General features: G+C 63.5%; 1 protein-coding gene across 27 annotated transcripts in view; it reads left to right on the top strand.

Annotated features, from left to right (window-relative positions):
• The first annotated feature begins 3332 nt into the window (after window positions 1-3332).
• LOC117651658 (ELAV-like protein 1) overlaps window positions 3333-9924 on the top strand; it is a 26805-nt gene continuing 20213 nt past the window's right edge. For 5 of the 27 annotated variants that reach the window (XM_034395865.1, XM_034395864.1, XM_034395862.1 and 2 more), the window contains exon 1: window positions 3372-4013. In XM_034395865.1, coding sequence (XP_034251756.1) covers window positions 3994-4013 — 20 coding nt within the window. In that variant the 5' untranslated portion in view covers window positions 3372-3993. The other 22 variants (XM_034395875.1, XM_034395878.1, XM_034395863.1 and 19 more) reach the window with 12 other exon arrangements.

The following is a 9924-nucleotide window of genomic DNA, read 5'->3' as shown; positions in this document are numbered from 1 at the left end:
CTACAGGGGTTATGTGCGACTTTTTGCCTACCTTTCAGGCGGCTTCGCCGCCTTCAGGGGGGGGCGACCCCCCCATCGCCCCCCCCTTGGATCCGCGCCTGAGCGCGACAGTGTCGCGGCAGGGGAAGCGCGACAGTGTCGCGGCAGGGGAAGCGCGACAGTGTCGCGGCAGGAGAAGCGCGACAGTGTCGCGGCAGGGGAAGCGCGACGGCCTCGCAGCAGGAGAAGCGCGACAGTGTCGCGGCAGGGGAAGAGCGACAGTGTCGCGGCAGGGGGAAGCGCGATGACGTCGCGGCAGGTGAAGCGTGACAGTGTCCCAGTGACAGTAGACGATACTTCAAAAAAAAATTATAATAAAAATATAGGGTTGGTCAACTGTGGGGTAGGTCAACCTTTTTTGTTAATATTTATAACACTATTATTTATAGTCCCCCAGCGAGACGCGCTGTGCCAGCGTCAAACAGCGAGGCTGTGCCAGCGTCAAACAGCGAGGCTGTGCCAGCGTCAAACAGCGAGGCTGTGCCAGCGTCAAACAGCGAGGCTGTGCCAGCCTCACACAGCGAGGCTGTGCCAGCGTCAAACAGCGAGGCTGTGCCAGCGTCAAACAGGAGGCTGTGCCAGCGTCAAACAGCGAGGCTGTGCCAGCGTCAAACAGCGAGGCTGTGCCAGCGTCAAACAGCGAGGCTGTGCCAGCGTCAAACAGCGAGGCTGTGCCAGCCTCACACAGCGAGGCTGTGCCAGCCTTACACAGCGAGGCTGTGCCAGCGTCAAACAGCGAGGCTGTGCCAGCGTCAAACAGCGAGGCTGTGCCAGCCTCACACAGCGAGGCTGAGCCAGCGTCAACAGCGAGGCTGTGCCAGCCTCACACAGCGAGGCTGTGCCAGCGTCAAACAGCGAGGCTGTGCCAGCGTCAAACAGCGAGGCTGTGCCAGCGTCAAACAGCGAGGCTGTGCCAGCGTCAAACAGCGAGGCTGTGCCAGCCTCACACAGCGAGGCTGTGCCAGCCTCAAACAGCGAGGCTGTGCCAGCGTCAAACAGCGAGGCTGTGCCAGCCTCACACAGCGAGGCTGTGCCAGCGTCAAACAGCGAGGCTGTGCCAGCGTCAAACAGCGAGGCTGTGCCAGCGTCAAACAGCGAGGCTGTGCCAGCCTCACACAGCGAGGCTGAGCCAGCGTCAAACAGCGAGGCTGTGCCAGCCTCACACAGCGAGGCTGTGCCAGCGTCAAACAGCGAGGCTGTGCCAGCGTCAAACAGCGAGGCTGTGCCAGCGTCAAACAGCGAGGCTGTGCCAGCGTCAAACAGCGAGGCTGTGCCAGCGTCAAACAGCGAGGCTGTGCCAGCCTCACACAGCGAGGCTGTGCCAGCCTTACACAGCGAGGCTGTGCCAGCGTCAAACAGCGAGGCTGTGCCAGCGTCAAACAGCGAGGCTGTGCCAGCGTCCGCGGCAGGGGAAGCGCGACGGCCTCGCGGCAGGGGAAGCGCGACGGCCTCGCGGCAGGGGAAGCGCGACAGTGTCGCGGCAGGGGAAGCGCGACGGCCTCGCGGCAGGGGAAGCGCGACAGTGTCGCGGCAGGGGAAGCGCGACTGCCTCGCGGCAGGGGAAGCGCGACGGCCTCGCGGCAGGGGAAGCGCGACAGTGTCGCGGCAGGGGAAGCGCGACGGCCTCGCGGCAGGGGAAGCGCGACAGTGTCGCGGCAGGGGAAGCGCGACAGTGTCGCGGCAAAGGAAGCGCGACAGTGTCGCGGCAGGGGAAGCGCGACAGTGTCGCGGCAGGGGAAGCGCGACAGTGTCGCGGCAAAGGAAGCGCGACAGTGTCGCGGCAGGGGAAGCGCGACAGTGTCGCGGCAGGGGAAGCGCGACGGCCTCGCGGCAGGGGAAGCGCGACCAAGGGCGGATCCAGGGACGGGTTCAGGGGGGGGCGACGTCGTGAAAGTTGCCTACCTACAGGGGTTATGTGCGACTTTTTGCCTACCTTTCAGGCGGCTTCGCCGCCTTCAGGGGGGGGCGACGCCCCCATCGCCCCCCCCTTGGATCCGCGCCTGAAGCAAAGCCGAGCCAAGCCGAGCAAAGCGCGCCGAGCACGGCACTGCGACTTTCGCGGACTTGTTACGTTGCTCCGCGCAGGCTCAGTCTTTCATTACGCGCGGAATTTAATTTCCAGCCACTCCCTGCCAGATGTGCCCCGCGTGCCCCTTCGTCGGCGACGTCCTGGCCCCGGCCTTGGTTTTATCAGGGAGCCACCTCCTTTGAGATTGCGAGGAGATCGGGAGCCCTATAGAAATCCCCGCCGCCGCGTCGGCCTGGGGCCCTGGCCCTGCACACAGTGGGCCAGAAGACCGGCGTCGGCGGCCAAAATTCTAGACGCGTTTTGAGCTCCAGAGTCGCCAAACAGGACTCAAACCGAGCGTGTGACCCCACCAAAGGATTCCTCGTTCGGAGAGCAGTCCATTGGTGGGGTCACACGTTCGGGTCGAGTCCTATATAGCGACTCTGGAGCTCAAAACGCGTCAAGAGTTCTGGCCGGCCTTCCGGCCCACTGTGCTGCAGCCCCCGGGGCCCCGGAGCCGCGGCCTCGCCTCTGGAACGACGTGCTAGAAAACTGGAGCAGCGAGGCTGGGCCAACGGCAACGTGTGGCCTTTGTCTTGTCCATGCGAGTGGCTGGAGGCTGGAGGCACTAGGCTCGCTGCAGAAAACGGAAGTCTCACTCAGCTCGCTCCATTCTTCCCTTTCTGAGCCGCACCACTGGAAAGAGAGGCGTACACCGCGTCAGCCGTTTCCCAATTTCCATTTGTTTATTCCGCAGCCGATGTTTTCGGGTTCGTGTTACTTTTTCTCTCTTTCCGCGCGTTAGTTTGAGATGCAAACTGCGATTTGTTTTGTTTCCGCGCCCCTTCGTCGGAATCGTTCGGGGTCCGCGGGAGCGCGGCCGAGGCTTCGGCAAATCGGCCGGGACCGCGGCATGTCTTTGCATTATTTATCATCCACTCCCGCGCTCAACTCGCGTTCCTTCGGTGCCAACTGGCCGATGCTGGCCGACCCCGGCGGCCAGAAACAAAAGCTTCGCACCGCCGCCGGCGGCTGGTGGCTCTCCCTGGCGGCCGATCTGGTCATCACCGCCTCGCCGACACGACCGGACACGACACGACGCACCGGCAGTCTCATCCGTCTCGTCTCATTCATGCTCTGCCTCCTCGCCTCCACCTGCGGGCTGGCGGGGCTGGCCACCGCTCTCATCGCGTTGCCATGGAGACAGACGCCTCTCTCCCTCCGATTGGCTCAGACAGACAGGCAGCTCCTGTGTCTGGATCAATTGGTCGGACAAAGAGCGCATCTCTCACTCCCCGAGATGGTGTTACGGGCTTTCATTCAGCGTCTGCCGCTCATTTGTCATGAGCGGTTTTTTAAAATTCGGCATTCTTTATCAGCAGAACCGCTTCTGCCCTTTCCATTCCGAATTCCTTCTCCGGGCCGAATGCCACGAAGCATTCTGATTGTTTTCGTTTCCATCGGTTGAATATCAACCCCGGCGCCCCCCGATTCTGTCCGCGGGAGTCCAGAATTCCCTGCTTTCCCGTCGTTCGCGTTCCGTCATGTCGCGAGTTGCGTCCTCGTATCCACGCGGTAGAAGGCTGTTTGCACAACATAGTACCCGATTTGTCCGCGCGGAGGCGTGGCGCACGCCTGACCGCGCCGCCAGTGTAGTAACAGCTGAAGGCGGAAGTAGACGTCACTGCGTTGTTTCGGTTTCGCCACTCGTGTTGCACCACCACGCATCTGCCGGTATCTCCGTCTCCCTCGCTCGTCAAATATAGCTCCTATATTGCCACCGAGGCGTGAGGACGACGGAAATTTCGTTTCCTTTTTACCGATAGCTGTGTGGTTTTGTTTGCAAATTGATTGCAAAGTGTTTACGCTCCACGGGGTCGGCACCGCGCCGCGGTTGACGTCGAGAAGAGTTCGTCATCGTACGTGTTGTCCAGCCGTCAGCAAGCATGCCAGGCCGCGCCATGAAGTAAGTGAGTCATGTCGGGTGCACCATGTTGATCGAAAATGTCGAAAGCAAACGCCCGCTGTCGAATCTAGATTCTGTGGGACGGGGAAACGCGCGGGCGTTGTGCACACGATGTAAACAAGCGGGTGGCCGCGACTGTCAGTCAAGTGCAGTCAAGTGGCGGTTATTGGTTGTTGTCCCTCTTTTTGGAACGAATGTGGAAGTCGTATTTACGATGGCACCTGTCTGATAGCTTGGCTGGAATGTCGGCTGTGCTGCTGGGATTGAAGCAAAACAAGCACCAGCTTGTCGGCTGTCTGAGCGTGAGGCAGGGCCGCTCTGCCGCCGGCACGCCGGCGTATCGGAAATCCCTCTGCATCCGACACATTCACGGTATTATTTGATTCGCGTCATTATTATTTTCGGCGGCCCGGTCCGATCCGAACGTTTTCTAACACAAGTTCATTTCATGTTCCCACCCCTGTGTCGGGACGAGTTATTTTCACTCCGTTTTCACTCTTTTTCGTGTTTTCTGTGACTCGTTGCCTTGTTATCGATTTCCGTCCAAATTATGTGTCCCCCTCGCTGTGGAGTGAGTGCGGGTGGACGGGCGAGGGGCGAAGTGGCGTCGCGGGCCCGGGCAAACGGGCACCGCCACCAAACATTGTTCCGGTTTTTATCAGAAAGCATTCCTTCGTGAATGCGGCTGCCATCACAGCTCAATTTTTCAACAGTCGGCAGCGTTGACTTTGACAAGAAAGGTGGGGGTCACGTTGGGCTGCCTACCCGCACGGCGTTTCGCTTCGCCCGCCCCATTTCTTGCGGCCTTCCTTTCCGTTCCATAAATAAAGACATGAATTTTGAACGAGCGTGCGTCTGCGCCCTGTCTGCTGCGAGTTTGCAGGCCGTTTGTTGCGCCACTGTGAATCAATGCGTGACTCTGAGTGGGCGCACGCATCTCCACTTCCCCTTTCACGTTGTCACTCCCCTCCCTCCCGTCACTGTCATTTCCTCATCGATTTCTGCGCAAATTATAGAAGCCCACTCTGATCCCCTGTGGTGCGTCGGCGGCGCGGCGGCGCGGCCCGGCCTCCGCTGCAGACGGATTCCGAGAGGCGTTTTCGTCGCTCTGTCTCTCTCGCTCCAGTACGGGGCGCCCCGTGAGTGCGAGAGAGACAGAGCGACGAAAACGAACCTCGGAATCAGTGTGCCGGGTGCGCGCTGCGCGCAGGCAGCCGGGCAGGGCTTAGCGCGTCGTGTCGGGGCCGATATTACCCCGTAATGCCGCTACAGTGTCATTACCCCGAGCCTCCCTCGGCGCGCGTTACCCCGCATTACCCCGCGGGGCCCGAAGGGACCCCGAAGGGAGCCCCCCGCCGCCTCCATGCCGCTGATATCGCGTGGGGCTGTCGGGTTTTCTCAACAACTTGAGCCATTGTCCCACTGTCGTCGTTTTAGTTTCGGCAAATGGGTCCCCGGCACGGTGAAGACCGCCCCCCTCCCCCTCCCCCACGCGCGGCGACGATGGATCGCGCGCCGCTGGAGACGATGTCTTGAATGAAATTGATTTAAGTAGAGCGTGCCTCGCGACAGTGCTCGGCGGCAACGAGCCTCGCTTTGATATCGCTGGAATTCGCCTCCTTCCCTGCATGGTGCCGCCCCGCCCCGCCCGCTCCCCTTGTCTCTGTCGAAACCCCTCTTGGCTGGAGGGCTTTTCAGGCCGGCTGGAGCCGAGGCTGGAGCTAAAGCGTTTCGGTGCGAATGGGGAGCCGCCTCGTGAAAGGGGTCTGCTTGGGCTCCAGCAGGCTCCAGCGCGCGCGCCCCTGGAATTCCGCGAGCCGGGTGAAGCCTTGGCGTACCTGGTCCAGGCGGATGTTGTCGACGGTGAAGTGGAACCAGATCCGGAAGCGCGGGTTGCACGTGTCCGGCCGGATGAACAGGTCGTACTCGTACTCGTTGACGAGGTCCACGCGCCCCAGGTTGCCTGCGGAGTACGGCGGTCACGTCGCTTTCGGCGCTCTGTCTCTCTCGCACTCATGGGGCGTCCCGTTTCGGTGCGAGAGAGACAGCTATGAGGGCGTGGCCCAGAGGACCGGGTGGATGCGGCCAAAATTCTAGACGCGTTTTGAGCTCCTGAGTCGCTAAATGGGACTCGAACCGAACGTGTGACCCCACCAATGGACTGCTCTTCGAACGAGGAATCCATTGGTGGGGTCACACGCTCGGTTCGAGTCCTGTCTAGCGACTCTGGAGCTCAAAACGCGTCCGGGATTTTGGCCGCCTCCACCAGTCTTCTGGCACGGTACTGCACCTGTCTCGAAGGCGGCGTCGAAGCACAGGTGGCCCTTCTTGGCCTTGCCGCTGTGGCCGGGCGGCCGCATGACGACGCGCGACACGTTGCCGAGGCCGCCCTCGCTCTCGCTGTCGTCGCTGTCTGCAAAAGAGTGGAGTAGGCATGAGAAATCGCGCCGCACGCTCGATCCATCACCATTTAAATTCACTCCGCCCGGCCGGAACACCGGAATGGATTTCTCATACTCGGCTCGGCGACCGAGACGGATGGCGGGGCCGCGGGGCTGGCTGCAGGCTGATTCCGAGTGGGATGTCTCTCTCTCTCTCGCACTCATGGGGCGCTCCATTCCGGCGCGAGAGAGACAGACCGACGCCCGCACTGCGCGGAATCAGTGGGCTGGGCCGCGGGGGTGGGGCGTGCCGTATCTCCGCCGGCCAGGGCGGCCAGTCGACTGATTCCGAGGGCGGCCTTCGTCGCTCTGTCTCTCTCGCACTCGTGGGGCGTCCCGCATAGGTGCGAGAGAGACAGAGCGACGAAGGCGGCCCTCGGAATCAGCCGACAGGGCGGCCGGGGGTTGGTCGGTCGCTCGGACGGCTATTCCTCAACGCGAAGGGTAGCTCTGCGTTTAGGCTCGGGTTCGCGACACGCCCGGGATAAATGTCGCCGCCCGATGACGCATGGGCTGGGCCTGGTGGGTCGCCTGCCGGTTTGACAGGTCTGACGGGGCGGGCGGCTCTCATCTAGATTTGGTCGTTTGCCTCTCTAGCGAGTTGGAGTGTGTTATCAAGCAGGACAGCTGTTGCGCTGGCGGCGGCGCGGCGGGAGGGGCGCTTGTCTTCGGCCTTGACTGGGTGCCGCGCCCCGGGGCCCCGCGTCACTTGACCTGCACGATGAGCCCCCCGGGGGGTTGGGCCCCGTTGGGGTCGCCCGGGGAAAGCATCGGCACGTCGGCATGATCCATCCGAATGGCAGCAGGTTGATTCCGGAACGATGCTCGGTCGCTCTTTCTCTCTCGCACTCCCACGGGACGCCGCACGAGTGCGAGAGAGACAGCGGCCGGCGGAGCACGGGGCCGCTAATGTGGCGGCGGTAGACTGCGCGGGGCCGCGGGCCGTGGGGCGTACGCGGCGGGGGGTGGGGCTCCAGCGGGCTCCAGGCAGACTCCAGCACGGACGGCGTTTCCTGGTTCACCCCACCCCCTTCCCCGCCGCCCGTGCGGTCGAGGCGCGCCCCGCTGTCTGGCTGCGCGGCCGTGCCGCCAGGCAGCCAGCCAGCAGCCCAGCTCCGCCGGCCGCGCCCTCGCGCATCATCGCCGTCCTCCCCTCTCGCTCGGCCATGGCTGGCGGGGCTGGCGAGGCTGGCAGCGACCCCAGGGGACAGGGGTGGCGGCGCGGCGCGGGGCGGGCGGCTTTTAAATCCAGCGACCTGTGCCGCCGCCGCGTCTGCGATGTCTGCGACGTCTGAGGGGATGACACTGGCGTGGCGCACCGGCCAGTGGTCAGGCCGTCGGCCCGGCTGCGCGGCAGCGACTATGTACACACAGGGGTGGCGCGTGAGTGGCAGCGACTGTGCACCCGCTGGAGTGCATCGCGCAGCAGCGGCGCGGCGGCGCAGCTGTTTGGAAGGCCGCCTCCCTTCCCCGCTGCAAGTGTGTGTGTCCGTGTGCAATGTGCATGACGGGGACGTGCGCGTGGCCGTGCTGGTGCAGGCCGTGTTGCAGGCCGAGGGGGCGTGTACCTGAGTCCCCCATGGGGCCGGCGCCGGCGGCAGGGCGATGGTTGTGGATGGACTGGCGCGGCCCCCTAAGGTTGCAGCGCCCCCGGGGGCGCGGGGTGGGGTGGGGCGGGGCGGGGCGCGGTGCGGCGGGGCCGAGATGTCGCCCCCGTGCACCGCGCGGGCCGCCCGGGCCCCGCCCACGCCCTGGGATGCAGATGCGGCGGTGGCGGTGGCTGACGGCAGCTACCCTTGCCTGGGCGGCGCTTGGCGGCGCTTGGCGGGGCCTGGGCGCTGCTGCCGGCGGTGGTGACGGCGGGGTGGCGGCGGCGCCCCCCGTGCCTCCCCTCCCCTCGCCGCGCCGCCACCCTCCGCCGCCCGGCCACGCCTGCCCTAGCCTGGCGGCCTGGCCTACCCCCTTGCTTGGCTCGAATCGATTTTCTGCGACTCCGGCTCGTGGTACTCCGCGCGCCCCGCCCCACCCCGCCCTGGTGTGTCGCTCCGCGACGCCAAGTAGTGCCTGCGCTTTTCCGACGCCGTGGCCGCGGTTTTGAACACCGTTAGGAAGTTGATGTCCAGGTGGTTCTGGTTTTTCTAGTGGTGTGCACTAGGCCCGCCCTTGTCCGACGTTGCCCCGGTGGGCGCGGCCCCGCGACCCGGCGCGGACGGATTCGCGGCGTGCCGCACATGCGCCGGGACGACCGGGATGTTGCCCCCTCCCCCTCCACCCCCACCAGGAGCCACCCTTAGCCGAAGGCACGGGACGGCACGGCACGGGTAGGGCCGCGGCTCTGCCAGTCATTTAGTTTCTGCACGGTACGACTGGACCTTGTGTTCTGTTTGTAGGGAGTTTGTCGCAGTTTTTTGTTTGTTGTTTTCCCTTCAATTTTTGATCAGTTCGTGTTTATTTCGATATCTAGTTCCGTTCTCCGTTTTCCTGACGGTATACCACCACATTTATCGGATCGGTAGGTGATTTTTTCCTGTTTTTTGATTTTGCCTTTTAGCTCTTTGAGTTTGTCTGTCTCCTTTTGTTCGTCTGTGTTGCTTTGGATGTGTCTTGTTTTGCTTGGTTTGCTTGGTTGTGCCCCCGTCCCCTCACCGGTCACAGTGCTCAGTGCAGTGTAAAATCAGTGCAGGACTCGGTCGCGCGATGACGAAATGAAAAGTGCGCGACGTTTTGGAATAAAACAACATCAACATGACCAACTTGCTCAACATCTACAACAGCTACAACATGGGCGGCCCCTCCGGCCCCCCGTTCCCCTACTCCACCCTCACATCTACATCTACAAGCGCTGCAAGCAAACACATGTCATTCACCCCGCCCCGAGGGCCGCGAGGTGGTGCCGCGCCTGCGGCTCCAAAATGGCGATCCGCGGTGTCCGCGGCCTCTGCCTCCACCGCGGCGACCTCGTCGACGGGTGCGCCTGTGCCGAGGCAGCCGAGGCCGTGCCGGTGGCGCCGGTGGCCTCCACCTTGGCACAGAGTGAGTGTGCTAGCCTTCTCCGAGGACGGCGACGACGGGCCGCCGCGCCGCTGCAGTGCTCCACCGGCCTCGGCCGCGGTGTCCGAGGCCCAGCGCCGAGGTCCCTGCCCCGGGTCCGAGGCCGTCGGCGTCCTCCCTGGTGGAGGCCGGTGGACGCCGAGGGACGTGCGGGCGCGCGGTCTGTGTAGCTAGTCGCGTTTACCTTTCTAGCTAGACCGGGGCCTCGACCAGGGCCTCCAGGAAGGGAAGACACCCCGCGGAAAGGGTGGCCGCGAGGTGCAGTAGTTGATGTAGCTGGCGCATGGAGCTGCGACTCGCTTTTGATGTTTATCTAGTCGTCTCGCCGAATCCAGGCAGCTGGAGGTTGGCCAGTGGCGTGGCAGCGTAACGTGAGAGAGCATGTCACCCCGTCGGTGCATGTGTAGTAGTGGTAGCGA

The sequence above is a fragment of the Thrips palmi genome, unplaced genomic scaffold (genome assembly GCF_012932325.1).
Source record: "Thrips palmi isolate BJ-2018 unplaced genomic scaffold, TpBJ-2018v1 HiC_scaffold_6, whole genome shotgun sequence".
Taxonomy (NCBI): domain Eukaryota; kingdom Metazoa; phylum Arthropoda; class Insecta; order Thysanoptera; family Thripidae; genus Thrips; species Thrips palmi.
Note: the sequence above shows the minus strand (reverse complement) of the source record. Positions and strands in the feature narration are given on the sequence as shown.